The 16039-nt window shown below is 32.8% G+C and overlaps 1 protein-coding gene across 1 annotated transcript; it reads left to right on the top strand.

Annotated features, from left to right (window-relative positions):
- Positions 1–2404: 2404 nt before the first annotated feature.
- LOC135138929 (protein Fer3-like) lies at positions 2405–15984 on the top strand. Its single transcript, XM_064068967.1, has 4 exons — positions 2405–2471; positions 14490–14625; positions 15340–15530; positions 15581–15984. The coding sequence occupies exons 1-4, from the start codon at positions 2424–2426 to the stop codon at positions 15746–15748; spliced, it is 543 nt and encodes a 180-aa protein (XP_063925037.1). The 5' UTR covers positions 2405–2423; the 3' UTR covers positions 15749–15984.
- Positions 15985–16039: the final 55 nt, after the last annotated feature.

Raw genomic sequence — 16039 nt, 5'->3', positions numbered from 1 at the left:
TTATAATTTTTTTTGAGTCACCCTGTATAAACAAATCTAAAAAATACGCATGATAAAATACAAGTATAGATTGAACATATTTTGCACATTTTAGATAGAATTTAATCGGCAAAATTTTGAGATGACCTACTCAATTTTTCGGGGTTGATAAACAGATATAGTTCTAATTCAGTTTTATGGTAGTACCCCATTGTGTAAAAGTTAACTTCCTTAACAATAGATTACTACTGCCGGTGATGGGGCAGTCATAAATAAGGATTTAACCATGCCGTTACCATTATACACTGTAATTAATTAAGTTATTTTTTGATCACCTTTGATAAACTTCATTTTCTTTCTTTTTGTTTTGTTCATAAAACTACATCACAAACCGTAGATTAAATAAGAGACGTGCTTTTTTACTAATTTTATAATAACTTCTGTTTACATTTTGTGAAATAACATACTGATGTAATTGTGGTTTGTGAGTCCGCTTTGATGAACTTGAGCTCCGCTCACGTGGTTCAAATTCCATTTTTACGACATTAATTTGTTTGAATGTTCGACTTTAGGTGCGAGGGAAGTCCTGTTTAAATAACTTTGGACCAATTTTTGTAGTCTTATGGTTACACGCAATTTATATTCTCTATAGTAATAAGTAATAACAATTACGATGTTCCCAACTGACCGGATAAAGAAACTGACTTAAAAGGGCGAACATATTTTGTACACAAAATTTTTAAGACTTTTGAACCTACTGTGTGACCAAGTTTATCAAAAAAGAACACTACATCACTTGTTTGTTAACCAACAAGAAAATCTTAAATGATTTTAATCCCTAAGTTTTTCCAAAACTTGTCATTAAAAAAGGCAAACGTTAAAAAAGAGAAGTAAAATTCTAAATGGCACTGAAATAGAAGAAACCAGAAGACAAGTAAATTTGTGAGGGTAGGAATTAGTAGAAATAAAGAGATCAACCATCTAATGTCTAATCGAATAAAATGAGAAAATAACAAAAGCATCTACATAAAAAAACATATATGCTGTAAAATAATTTTTCAAAGACATTAACAATGATAATAATTATTTTTAATGGCTAAAAAATTATTGAAATAAGAACAGCAGAAAACATCGAAGCCCGATCTTAATAAATATAAACTTTAAAAACAAAATAGAAGAGAAGAGAAAAAAATGTCTAAGGAGCGTAAACATTAGCAAAAATAAAGGGCTTAACCGCATAATATCGAATCAAATAAAGAGAAAAAAAGCTGCAATTTCGAGGACGACAATAATAATAATGTTTAATGCCTAACAAAACGACGTATTTGCAGCAAAAAAGAAGCAAATTTCGATCTTCAATAGAAAATATTAGTAGTTTCTAAAAAAAAAAAATACAATCACAATGACAAAATATCAAATGTTTGCTTCTTTCTGAATTTCTCTTCTGCTTTTTATGCATAAAAAGATTTTCTGAAAAAGAAACGTAAAATACTGAAAATAAAAAAATACCTCTAATATTAACAAAATCTATGACAAATTACAATATTTAAAATTTGAAGAAATTATGTACCATCCATATTTTAAGATTGCTATAATTATCTAAAATATTCATGGTTAATGAACTGTTATTGTATATTTAAAAATAGACAGTTAAATATGACTGCAATTTAAAAATATGATAACATCAGCACTATCACGATATTAACTACAGAAAAATAGATTTATTTATAACATGAATCGTTGAACCGAAACTCGCCCAGTTTTAGTTTTTTTTTTTTGTGCATTTTGACCACTAAAAATAATTGCCAACAAAGAATAGAAAGTTGGCACTAAAAAGACAATTCGAAAGATTTATATGAGTGTCATTATAATGCACACTTTGATTCTCGGATTGTGTCTAATACTTAGTATTGCATATTTTGTAAAATTAGCAAACAAAATCGAAAAATACTTTTGACATAATATATTTAAGAGTTTTCAAAAGACGACTTAATTTAAATGCTTCCTCATAGTTAGACATGGTTTCGCCCACTTATCTTGTTTACAACAATGTCGTCTAACAATTACTTAAACAGACATATTTAAAGAAGTTACACGAAATTAGTAAAATAAACCTTTGTATTCACCGAAATTAATTCCTTCAAATATCAATTTTTCACAAATCGCACCAAATACAAAAATTGAATTCCCTCAAACGTCAATACTCCCCAACGTTAGCCACCACCTTAACATTCCCTCCCCATTACGACTAGAATCGCATCCCCTTTGTGCAACATATTGCAACGCCCTTATTGGTCGACGCACCAATTAAACTACCACCAATCGGTCGTCGCCACCCCCGAACCGCCCGGATTCAACAATAGCAATAACGTTCCGGAATTTTTGGAGACTAGTCGAAAGGCTGAGTGATCGACTTTGTGAAATTGTTCAAGTGATTCAGTGAGATGAAAATGTCGTTTTCTAGTGACCATGGACCGTGGGAAGGCAATAATGTAAGTAAAAAACCAAAAAAATAAAAATAATAGAGTGGTCATTGAATTTTCATTTTTACTTACAATTTGTTAGAACACAAAAAAAACTTATTGACAAGATGACAATACGTACGGTTTAATTAGGAAATTTCGGATATCGAATATTAAATATTTATCAAACTGCCTACATGTCAAAACGCATAAAAGTATGCGTTTGATACAAAGGCAGCGAGCCAATAGTACGAAATTATTCAAAATTGGACTTCTTTCAACTAAAGCTTCCCACAAAAATTGTCGCACCACCTCCAGTTCTAGTAAACCAGACTACATGTCGCTACCATATACATATTAAGGATAAATGTATGCAAGGCAATATTTAAGTGATTTCAACTAATGCTTCTTCTACATACAGGGTCGCTAGAATGTATGGAAATGGTTAAATATTTAAGTGATTTCAACTAATGCTTCTTCTACATACAGGGTCGCTAGAATGTATGGAAATGGTTAAATATTTTGAGGACCAATTTTACAAATTACATGAAATGAAAAAAAAATGTTTGCTTCATTTGTTTTCGGGATGCAAGGTCAACTTATTTTTTTCTAAATGGCACTACCATATAATTAATTGCATTTTTGAATAGAGATTTTTCTTCTGAATTCATTGATAAAGCACAATCATACTTTCTATCTAATTGAAGTGGCAAAATAAATTATTAAAAAATAATTAAGTAAATTAATAATTAGGAGTATTAATTTTAATATTAAACAATAAATAAATTAATCAATAACAATCAAAACCAAAATTAAACTTCTGTTTTCTACAAAAGATGCTCAAAATGCTCTCAATTTACTTCCTGGTAGTAAAAAAGACGCTGGATAAAATTTTGTAGTAAGTTAATGAGAATTTCTAGACGAATGCCCTTCGGCCTATCCATCTGCCAGGAAAAGTTTCGTTTAAGTACTGTCGCACTTGAAGTCCAAAATGGTGTGGGGCATCGTCTTGTTGAAACCAAATAGTTTCTGTTAGCAACTCCGGATTTTGGTAATTGGGAAACAATTCTCTAAGTCTAGGCGCTCTACGTTCCCGCAACAGCCTTAAGTATCTCTCAGAATTTAAATTCCCATTAATAAAAAAAAGGACCAATTACATGGTAACCAATAATACCGCACCAAACATTCAGTTTTCTGGACGCTGTGTGTGGATTTCCTCCATCCAGTATGGATTTGTGTCAGACCAGTACCTCAGTTGTGTCTGTTCACATGACCATTTAAACAAAACGTAGATTCGTCAGAAAACAAAATCCTGTTGATAAAATTTCCGTCTTGTTGTGTTCTGTTCATAATAATTTCGGTAAATTCAACTCTACGATCAAAATCATCTTCGTTCAGTTCTTGTATCAAATGGATTTTGTAAGGGTGAAACTTTTCCTTTTTCATTATTGTTTGAATTGATTTTCTACTAACATTGTGATTCAGCGCTTTCAGGGATTTTCTATTGCGTCTAAGAGGACATTAAGGGCATTTTCATCAGTGTGGTATAGTAGATTTAGACAATGAAGAAGGTTTTGATTTGTCGTCTACAAATTAACTGGTTTTGTGCATTTCTCTTTTGATTAGTGTAGAAGGGGTGAGTCATTTTTTAGTTTTTTATAATTTTGATAAGAATTGTTTTTTTTTATTTTATGCATTTTTTAGTTAATTTAAGCAACATATTTCGGATTTTTTCACTTCTCTCATGTGAGACTGTGTGTCATAAGTTTTCTTTTTTTTTTACATCTTTAAAAATCCTTTTCGCTTGCGGTGTTTGTCATGGACATATACAGCAATCCTCTTTCTCACTGTCTTGTTCAGGTATTTGCGATAAACATTTTCATTATCAATGCGTTGACTTACCTGAAGATTTGCAGAAATATTTCGATTTAGCCGCTAAATTATCCTGGAAGTGCCCTGACTGTGTCAGAAAATGTTTCTGTGTAGATTCAGAGCGCTTAAATATTTTTCTTCAAGATGAATTCTACTAACTTGTAGGTAGTATGTAGGACGTTTTCAATAATTTAAAAGTCGATCTTTTTAAAGATGTTGAAAAACGTAGTATAGCTGAATCCAGTGCATCCAAAACTCCTGTTAAATTTTCGGACATGGTTAAAAATAAGAGCAAACCTGCCGTCATTATCGAGCCAAAAAACACTAATCAAGATTTTCAGAAAACAAAATCTGATATAGCTTCCACCGTCAATCCTATTGACTCTGATCTTCACATTTCTAAAGTTAAGTCTGTGAAACATGGAGGTATTTTGGTTGGCTGCTCTTCGATTGAGGACAATTCTCGTTTTAAGAAAATCGCGCAAGAAAAACTCTCAGATTCTTACGTTATCAAAAAAGTTAAGGGCATTCATCCCAGGGTAAAATTAGTTGGTCTCAATCACAGATACTCTTCAGAGGAGTTAGAAGATCTTTTCGAACATGTTGTTAAAGTAAATAGTGATATATTTAATCCTAACTCAGTATGCAACGTTGTCAAAATTTGGCCGACGAAGAAGAAACCTATTTTTCAAATTGACAAACCTACATATGATCGTTTAATGGCTGCCCGTGGTTTTTTCGTATAATACGATTTCTGTAATGTATATGACGCCTTGGAGATAAATCGCTGCTATAAATGTAACAGTTTTGGTCATTCCTCTCGTGTCTGTACTGTAAAGGTTTGCTGTCCCAGATGTTCTGAAGAACACGAAGTTAAAGACTGTTCAGCAGTAAATTTAAAATCAACTGTGTTAAAGCTGCAAAAAAATCTGATACAATACTAGATAATGGGCATGCTGCTTGGGATACACGTTGCCTTACTTACTTAAGTAATTGCTCTGCAACAATTAAGAAATAATATCTTTTCGTCATAGCAACTATCCGAAACGTCCTCTATTTTAAGTTCAAATGACGTTCTCATCTACTACCAAAATGATAGAGGTGTTAACTCTTAACTTGATGCATTATACAATGAATCTGCAGCACGTAATTTTGATATCATAATTCTGACTGAAACTTGGCTTGATGATTCAATTCATAATGCTGAGATTTTTCCAAATAAATATGACATCGTTAGGTCTGATCGTAAGTTTAAAGATATGCATTTAACTAAAGGTGGAGGTGTTGCAGTAGCCCTTGATCGTAATATTTCTATGAAGAAATGGATCTATCCAAATTTACAAATGTACTTTTACCATCCTCGATTCTGCTAAAAATAATTCACAATAGCATAAAATTTGATTTGCTTGCTGTTTATATTCCACCAAAAGCTGCCTTAAAAGATTATCAATTGTTTTTTGACGTTATAAGCAATCACTTACAGGAAAATAATTCTAAGGTGTTAATTGTAGGCGATTTTAATATCCATAATTACAAGCCACATGTAAATAATAAAATAAAATAAAATAATAAAATAAATTTATTCGTACATAGAAATATTACAATTTTTGTACACGTCATATTAAGAGATTACAGGGCATCAGATAGAAATTCGTCAAATGTGTAGTAGGCTTTAGATAATAATAGAGCCTTTAACCTATTCTTGAAAACATGGATCTCTTTGATTGATATCTAAACTTTTAAAATAATTAGGTAGTTTATTTAAAATATTATTCCATAATATTCTGATGCATTTTCAGATTTTTTCAATCTCAATTTCCTCATACATAAGTTGTCATTATGACGTGTGTTATAAGCATGTACCTCATTATGTACTAAAAAATCATTTTTATGACACAAAACATAAACTAAACACACATAAATATATAAAGAGGGTAATGTGAGTATTTTTAGTGTAATAAAGTGCTCTACGTTGAAGGCCAAAAATTCGGTTCCGAACAGTAGCGTGGCCCCAGATTAATAGACCATAGGTCATGTGTGACTGACATAATGCAAAGTAAGCAGTGCGTATTGACGCAACTGGAATATGATCTTTAAGATTTCTTAACAGAAATATGTTCTTGCATATCTTTCTGGCAAGTGTATTACCGTGAGTATTCCAACTTAGTTTGGAGTCTATATCGAGGCCTAAGAATTTCACGGATTCATGAAAGTTTGATGGTGTTTCGCATTGTCGTAGGCTAAACAATAGATTTACAGTTTTTTTTACATTCACCTGGAGTTTGTTTTCTTCAAACCAATTGAAGGCTTCCGACTGCGCCTGTTCCTTTACTTCACTTCCCATCGGCTAATCTATTTATTAAAGTTGTGTCGTCTGCGTATAAGATGCAGTTGGACGTTAAAGATGACGGTAAGTCGTTGATAAATATTAGAAAAAGGAGAGGTCCAATTATCGATCGGAAGATGTTGCGAAGTGTCGTCTTTAAATTTCACAACTTGCATTCTGTTTTCCAGATAAGATTTTATTAGCAGACGATTAGATAAGTGCATATTATAGCAATTTAGTTTGCGTAGCAAAAGTTTGGGACAGACGCAGTCAAACGCCTTAGACAGATCTAGGAATGATGTGACTCTCGCCGCTCCTTCTTCGAAATACGACGTTATAACCTGAACTAAGTTATGTACTGCGTCAGTGGTCGATTTATTTTTCCTAAAACCAAACTGAGATGTGGAAAAAAACTGTTTGCTTCCAAGTGGTTACTTAATTGACTATACAGAATTTTTTCGTAAATTTTGGAAAATATAGGGAGAATTGCAATTGGTCTATAATTAGATGGATCGTTCTTGTCGCCTTTTTTATGGACTGGAATAACCTTTGCAATTTTTAGGCACTCAGGAAAGATCGATTCTTTTATACATAGGTTTATTAATTTTGTTAAGGGTGAAGTTATTAAGTCTATGACACCTTTAAATATTCTAATATTTAGACCATAAATGTCATTACAACTAGTGTATATTTTAGTTCTTGGTCATACTATTTAATCTGATCACCATTAATTGTGGACATTTTAACGACTTTTTCCGGGAAAGCAAGACTGACCTGGAGCTTGATAATATCAATAAAATGTAAAAATTTTGTCTCTACGTCCCAATCGGACCGATCAATGAAATTCCAGCTAATGTTAGAAACAAAGTGAAATAAATTAAATTTACCTTTCGCAGTTAGTGACCTATGTATTTTTAATCTATTTTATTCTATTTGAGAACCATAATCTTATTTATAAGCACCCAAATGCGGGCTTAAATTGGCCTTTTTAGCACAAATCTGTCAAAAATTGCTAAGCAACAATTGATTGTTCATTTACACTAATCAATTAATTATTCAAACACGCTTCGATATTCAACGTTTTTCTTAAGTTGGAAAAATAATATTTTATCAAATCATTACCTGACCGACTTCAAATTCTTCTAAACTTTCGTTTGAATAAAGGTTTTCCACTTCTTTAATTTACATTTTGAAAAACGAATTATCAAATAATCAACGTGGTATCCATAACAACATCAAAATAATAGCCAGCTATGTATTAAAATTCGCATCGGCACAATTCACACAGTCTTGCCGAAAATACTCAATATTTCGTTACAAGTAGTTAGAAACTAAAATAGAATAAAACGTTGTATGTACCACGTGCATAATTGTCGATTGTGGCACTCGGGAAATTAAAAGCCCTCCTTCGTCGGGCTTTAAACATTCCCTCGTGCCACAATCTCCCTGATTATGCCCTTAATACATAAATAACTATTAGAACCATAATCTTATTTATAAGCACCCAAATGCGGGCATAAATTGGCCTTTTTAGCACAAATCTGTCAAAAATTGCTAAGCAACAATTGACTGTTCATTTACACTAATCAATTAATTATTCAAACAAGCTTTGATATTCAACACTTTTTTTAAGTTGGAAAAATAATATTCTTTCAAATCATTACCTGACCGACTTCAAATTCTTCTAAACTTTGTTTTGAATGAACGTTTTCCGCTTCTTTAATTTGCATTTTGAAAAACGAATTATCAAATAATCAACGTGGTATCCATAACAACATCAAAATAATAGCTAGCTATGTATTAAAGTTCGCACCGGCACAATTCACACAGTCTTGCCGAAAATACTCAATATTTCGTTAAAAATAGTTTAGAAACTAAAATAGAATAAAACTTTGTATGTACCACGTGTATAATTGTCGATTGTGGCACTCGGGAAATTAAAAGCCCTCCTTCGTCGGGCTTTAAACATTCCCTCGTGCCACAATCTCCCTGATTACGCCCTTAATACATAAATAACTATTACAACACTTTTTTATTGGATGCTGGAATATATAGTTTTAGTTTAATGCCTGAGTGGTCTGAGATAGATGTGTTAACAGGAGTTACTTCAAAGGAGATGTTGTCAGTATATATAAATACATTATCCAAGCAGGAATTGTTCCTATTTGGAAAATCTACAGTAAAAGTCAGACCATATCCCATGAAGAAATCACATAAACGATCTTTTAATGGGTCGTCACAATCAAATTTCACATTAAAGTCACCACATATTATCATGTTGTTATTAAGTATATCGATTAAATTAAAAATACGGTTGAGCCACATCTATAAACTTTTCAAAGTTTCCAGATGGTGGCCTATAAATATTTATAAAATATAGAGATAAGTTACTTATCAGTACCCCTGATACTTCGCAGTGTCTTTCTGCAGAGGTTTCCTTCAGCTCTTCTATTGAAGTGCAGGAGATTTCAGAGCTTGCCTCCGTGTTTTGAACTTTCCCTGGAGAAGTATGACTTTGTGATGAAGTTACTCAATCTCAGGTCTTCAGTTTCCTCAGGAGATAGCCAATGTTCGCTTATTCCAGCTATTAAATAATTGTCTTCGTTTAATATAACATCAAGTTCATTCATTTTGTGTCTCATTGACTAGATATTTAAGATTAGTACATTCAGTGCTTGTTGGTGGTTTGCTACGTTTGGGGTGTCGGCTTCGTCACTTTGTGAAAAAATCTATTGATGCAGGTGCCCGTTGGCCACAATTCGGGGTCCATTGCTTTGTTTAGTTCATCGTAGTTGATGGTGACCTTAAAGGAAGAATATTCTTCTGGATGTTTTGATTTCAGTTTTTCGCATTGAAAATCAGATAGCTTTTGTTGCAGAAATTGCTCGAGATGATCTCCCGTCGTGTCTGGATGCAATCTATAGACGTGTAGATAAGCTTTTTTGGGTGCAGATTTTATTATGTTACAGCTGGCAGAGCTTCCAACGATTGGTTTGTTGTCAGGGCGTTTTTTGTTTGTGGTAATGGTTTTCCACTGAGTTTGAACAGTTTCCTTTGTTATATTTTCTCGTTGCTCGGTAGGTTTTACCTGTGTTTCCGGGTTGGGGTTTTCCTTATTTAGCTCATTCCTGTTTACATTAACATCGGTCATTATCTTTCCTTGTTTTGGCGGTTTTTTTTGCCTCGTCACTCTGATAGTTTAGTGAGCTCTTGTTGTCGTTTTTACATTGCTGAAGGTTGTTCATCAAGGTAATTTGTTCATTCAGAAGTTTAATCTTGTCATGTAGCTCATTGATAACTGTGTCCTTTTGTTTAACAATGTAATTGAAAAAACGTATATCTGTCATATTGTTAGGTGATTGTTCATTGATTGCCTCCCAGAACTCTGTGTCAGTGTCTTGACCTACCTTGACATCGCCTTCACAACAAATTAAAAAGTTTTCATCTATAAATTTCGTCGATTTATTCTGTTTTGCACAACTTATATGGAATACACTTCCACACTTTATACACTTTATAGTTTTCGTAGGTGAAACTGCGGGTTTTCTACACTTTTTACAAAGTTGTAGCGGAGCTCTGATCCGCGTGCGTCTTTGGCTGGCCCATTCTAAGTTATCAGATAACAAGATTAATTTACTTAGTAGGTTTTTAAATATAATGCAATTTACACAACTTAATGAAATTCCAAATCATCATAACATTTTTCTTGATCTTGATAGTTTCAAAGTCTGAAGACCCAACTCTTACAGAAGATCTGCACCACCCAGCTCTACTTATAACTTATTCTGTAAAAACTTCAAAACTTGAAAGGAACAGTTGTAAAACCCACATCAACAGTTAGTAGTTATGTATTTTGGAATTTCCGCAAAGCTAATATACCTTTATTGTATAATACTGTGGAGAAAGTTGACAGGTCCACCTTAGAAAATTTTAATGATGTTGATGAAGCGTGTTCTCATTTTTATAACATTTTGCAGTTCCTGTTTAATGATTGCGGGCCTCTTTGTAGATATAGGAAATCGTCGCATTTGTTTCCGCCTTGGTTCAGTAATAAGCTGCGCAAACTTATTAAGACTAAATGGTCTTACTTCAAGAAGTATAAAGCAACAGGTAATCCGCAAGCTCTTAATGAATTTCGCTGTCTAAGGAACCAGATTAGGTTAACCATAAAAAAAAGATTACGCTAATTTAATTTCAGAGGCAGAACTGAAGATTATTGCTGAACCAAAAAGATTTTGGTCCTTCATTAATTGTAAAAACAGAGACAATAGAATTCCTAGTGCTTTAAGTTGTCAAGGTAGTAGATATATGGATTCCGAAAAAATAGACGCATTTAGTATAGATGGGCAGATCACCTTTTACTAACAGCGAAACTTCATAATTTTGGTCTGTCCCAAAATCTTGCTAAGTTTTTACATTCGTATTTGTCGGATAGAACACAATGTGTTGTCTATAATGGCTATTTCTCAAACAATATTTATGTTACGTCTGGAGTTCCTCAGAGCTCGGTCTTGAGGCCGTTGCTTTTCAATCTATCTATCAATGATATTGTTGATGACTTGTCTGTTCCATGTTTGTTATATGCGGATGATTTAAAAATTATTTCTGCGTATCAAATCTTCGGAAGACATCCTCCAACTTCAGAAAAATGTTCTAAAGGTTTTTGACTGGTGTTCTAATAGTGGTTTTGAGGTGAATAAAGACAAATGCCACGTTTTTACATTTACAAACAGAGTGCATGTTATAATCCACGGTTACATTATGAACGGCTTCCAGCTGAATAGACCTGAACTTATCAAAAACTTAAGGGTTACGTTTGATTCTGGGCTAAACTTTACTACTCACTACAATAACATAATTAATTTTTCTTATAAAGCCCTTGGCTTCTTAATGAGAACCGTACGCGAATTTCAACAACTTGCTATCATAAAGACTATGTACGTCACATTCGTCAGATCTAAATTTGAATACGTAAGCGTTATACGAGTATGGTCTCCTTATCAACAGAAATATATCGATTTATTTGAAAAAATTCAAAGAAAATTTTTAAAATTTGCGATGTATAAACTAGACGGAACCTACCCGCCACGGCATACATCACAAGAGTTCGACGAAATCGACATATTTTTCTGCAAAATAAGTGATTTAAAAAAATTAAAAGTTCATATTTAATTTACGAATTTCTCATATAAGCCTGCGTTTCCAACACATTTTGTCTTCTGATAATTGGACAACCGTCTGTGAGAAGATGCAAAATAATAATGATAATAATTTGTAGCAATTTTTTGGACGTTCTTTAACACTTCTAGTTTCATTAAATTTTCATAATAAACGGCAGAATTTCCATAAATTCTCAAAATTTCAAAAATATTATTTATAGCAAAATCATTTTTTCATCCGATTTACATACGTCACTAAATTTTTTATTTTTTTATTTTTTTTTTTAGATTCTGGTAGGAAGTAAAATCTTATTAGCCTTATAGGGCTATACATACGATAGACTAGGATATTTCAGATGCAGAATATTAAGTACATATTTATAAAACGCCGTTCACATCAAAACGCATACAAATTTTTATATGCTTGTGCTACTATTTTTTATAGAATTTACGCCCTACAGATAGATAAGTTATGAGTTTTGAATCATTCCGTCATGCTGTGCTCAAGTGGTAAGCATGTGACTTCGAAAAATAGTACAAACATACTAATATTTAATATTCCCTAAAGTAGTTTTTGTTATTTATCATAAATGTAGATGTTGGACAAGGTAATCTTTTAAATACCATGCTATTTACTGCAGCTTTGGAATTGGTCATCAAAACCTGAACTAACAGGCCACATAAATTTATGGTCTTTATGTAAATTATGAAGGTTTTTCATAACGAATTATAAAAAGCTGATAAGTCCTTTATTGATACAGATTTTTTTTATTTAGCATTATTAAAATTTTAATACTGTCTAAAACACTGTGATAACCCAAACATCCCGCCTTGAATTGACATATGAAAAAAAAATTGAAAATCCCGCGAAAATAAAAAAAAATTCAAAAAAGTTTGGGGCTCCTGGTTGTGGCTGTTCTGCTACCCACGACGGTAATTCTATTCTATGGGCAAGCACATGCCGCCCAGCACCCCTCTAACACGAAGAAACGTGGTGCGCGGACACAGGCCGTTACTGTCGCAAACTCGTGGTTAGAAATTCTGGCTGTTGAGCCAAGCCGCGAGCGTCACGTCATCCCGACCGCTCCTCTGACTTCTATTCTAGATCCGCGTCTTTTGTGCAGATGGCGCGATAAATCCCACCAGCTCGACTAGGAACCGCGTCCTCCGCTTCTGCCACGTGTTTCTGTGTTATTTACCTCAATTCCATTTAAATGATCACTTTCAATGACTCTGATATTAAACTAGAAGTGAACGAGTGTTAAACTTGTTAAACAACATTTGAACTCGCCATACACCCTCGTGAAATTTTTAAACAGCGAAAGAAAGATTAAGACTGGGCATCAGACAATTTATATAATAGAAGCATTAATCAACAAAATATTTACGTGGTAGAAATAACTAGCAAAGATTTATAGAAACAAAAAAAAGTCTGGTGTGAAGTAAAACTTGTGCAGACAAAAATATTACGTGAGGTTAGGAAGTGCACAGCGTGAAAATTTACGTTCAATTTAAATTATACAGCAAAGAAAATTACTGAGGCTAAAATTTCGAGATAAAGAAAAAATTGCATGAGGTGAAAAATAGCAAAGCTAACAAAATTACATGAGGTTAATATTTGCCACACTTTATCATTGATTCAAACAAAGAATATACATGATGTTAAATTATGCCACACTTTATTAACGATTCAATCAAAGAATTTACATGATGTAAAATTATACTTAAGTATTACATTATAACAGAAACCTTATTTATAACTTCATAATCAAAGGATGAGTCCTGACCAAGTGAATGTCATCAAATCTCCTAGCAAGTGCTTTATCTGAACAATCTCTTGACTGTTAAATTGTGTTAGAACTAGTAATGATTAAAAAAAAACCTAATATGAATTTACAATATTTACAAAAAATAAAACAAATTTACACCACGTATTAGCGTCGATAAAAAATTCGCACATTTCCGTTTGGAAAAACCGCAAGAATTAGCTACGCTTGTTGTGGAAAACTGTGGCATCGATTCAATTAATTTTCGTTAAACAAGGTTTCCCCTTTTTATTAACTACCAAACCAACTAAACTTAATCTAGCTTCCTTACCGCGTGCCTTCACTCATAATAAACAAAACAACAGTGACGCCACAGAACAGAGTGACACATCTTACCCTCTATCAAGCAAGTCAACTTCTACCAACCCTCTCACTAGATACTCCCCAGAAATTCCCAAGAAGAGCTACCAATTATTAGAAAAGAACTAAACTTGCACTGCACATGTTGCCTATGTTTAACGATTTTCTTGCTTATTTTTTTTTTTTCAAATTCAAATTATTCAAATGCGATTTCGCGCCGCTGTTTTCTTTCAACGCAAAATTTTAATTTAAATTTGGTCACCACAACACTATTTTTACTTACTTTGCTAAAAATGCAAAAGAATGATTTTAAAGGGATCTTCAAAAATTAATACCGAAGATATTGTATTTCGAGAATGTGTTATTAACTCCATAAGAGCCAAATTTAAATTAAAGAAAACCTATGGTCACCTGATACTAAAAATGAAACTGAAAAAAAACATTAAATATTTTACAGATTTACACAATTTTTTTAAATGTTGGATACTAGAATTCATCATTGTATATTAGGTATATCTTATTTTGAAAACGATAAATTGTTTTGATACATTGTAATTTTTGGTAGGGTGCCGAATTTCCCAATTATCCGAACGAAATAGGGGGTTATGGCGGTCTATGGGATCCACATCATTGCCTAGGGAGTCAAAATCCGGCTCTCAGTGGTTATCCGGATATTCTAACAGCATTTAATTCAGAACTAGGTAAGATATATCTTTAAACCTCATTTAATTTTAATTTGTAACAAGCAATTCATACAGTGTGTTTTCCCCACTGAGTAGAGCTAGAGTCCATCTAGTGAACACATAATTTTATGTTTTCTCCATAATTCATTAACACTACTGAAGTATGAACAAGTAGGTCTCCATTTCGGCATGTCGTTCTTTTGTCGTCTGTTAGCGATTTTTGAACAGACAATCTCAAGTATAAATATTTGAAAATTGTAATGTTAAAAAAATTAATAACACTCTACATATACTAATATTCAATTAAATTGATACCAACAAAACATCTCCCTTGCTTTTTCTCCACCAAAAGTATTGCAACAGATGCTAAAGATAACCCTTATGATTTTTTTGCGAACCCCTGCATTACACAAAAAAATTCCTGACAACTGGAATAAGGTGGCAATATTATTTCGAAATTTCAAAAGTGTAATTTCATTTCTGTAGATATTTTTAACGCAAAGATATAATAATTTTTGCGTTTATCCACTTTATAGGCCATAAGCAACAAGATTTTTAAGGAACTGTTATTATTCAAAAAAAAGGTTTCAAAAAAATTTTGGATAGTGTACAAATCAATTGTCAAATGTGAGTTTTGAAAAATTCTAAAAACACACATTTTTGACATTTATTGATCCTCCTAGATGCCTAACCCTACAGAATTTTGAAAACTAAAATCCACAAAACTTTCAGTATGGCCGCGACAACAATGTGGTGGTCTCGTAAGCAACCGACTGGGTCGCAACGGCCCTCAAAGTGGTGGTCAATCTCAAAAAAAGCCTCGCAGAAGAGTTGCGACTTTGGCTCAAAGGAGAGCAGCCAACATACGCGAAAGAAGACGAATGTTTAATTTGAACGAAGCTTTCGACAAACTGAGAAGAAAAGTAAGTATAAAACAAACAAATAATGAAAGTAAAAGTTGTCCAAATCATAGGTGCCAACTTTTGCGTACGAAAAGCGACTTTCACGAATCGAAACTCTTCGTCTGGCTATTACCTATATCAGTTTCATGGCTGAGTTACTGCATGGGCATCCACCAGACCACAAAAACGCTGACATGTACGCTCAAAGAGAGTACATACCATATGGATTGATAAATTAATTCGAACTTATAAAAACGAGTGCTTCCAGAGAGGTCTTCCATTTTGAATTATTTGTTGTCAGAAGCAAATTTTGAGTTAAAGAAAAATCTCCAAAAGAGAGAATAGAAAGTACGTACTATGTGTTGATAAATTTAGTACTTCAAATCTGTGAAAACAACAGTGCTTCCAGAGATCTTTCAATATGTACCTACTGTTCTGAATTGTTCTGAAATGCAGATTTTCAGTACACGGAGAGAAAACTTATTTTACAGTTTGCTCTTTTCAATAAAAGTTTAGCCCTTTTGTAAAAA

This window comes from Zophobas morio, unplaced genomic scaffold (assembly GCF_036711695.1).
Source record: "Zophobas morio isolate AGI-343-1 ecotype UQ-CSIRO unplaced genomic scaffold, CSIRO_AGI_Zmor_V1 ptg000030l, whole genome shotgun sequence".
In the NCBI taxonomy this organism is placed as follows: Eukaryota; Metazoa; Arthropoda; class Insecta; order Coleoptera; family Tenebrionidae; genus Zophobas; species Zophobas morio.
The sequence above is the reverse complement of the archived record's forward strand: the minus strand, read 5'-3'. Positions and strand labels throughout refer to the sequence as shown.

Excerpts from the sequence above, each read along its gene's own strand:
- LOC135138929 (XM_064068967.1), top strand. The coding sequence starts at position 2,424 with ATGAAAATGTCGTTTTCTAGTGACCATGGACCGTGGGAAGGCAATAAT. Across the intron at positions 2,472-14,489 it reads GACCGTGGGAAGGCAATAAT|GGTGCCGAATTTCCCAATTA; the intron begins GTAAGTAAAAAA and ends AATTTTTGGTAG. Across the intron at positions 15,531-15,580 it reads TCGACAAACTGAGAAGAAAA|GTGCCAACTTTTGCGTACGA; the intron begins GTAAGTATAAAA and ends TCCAAATCATAG.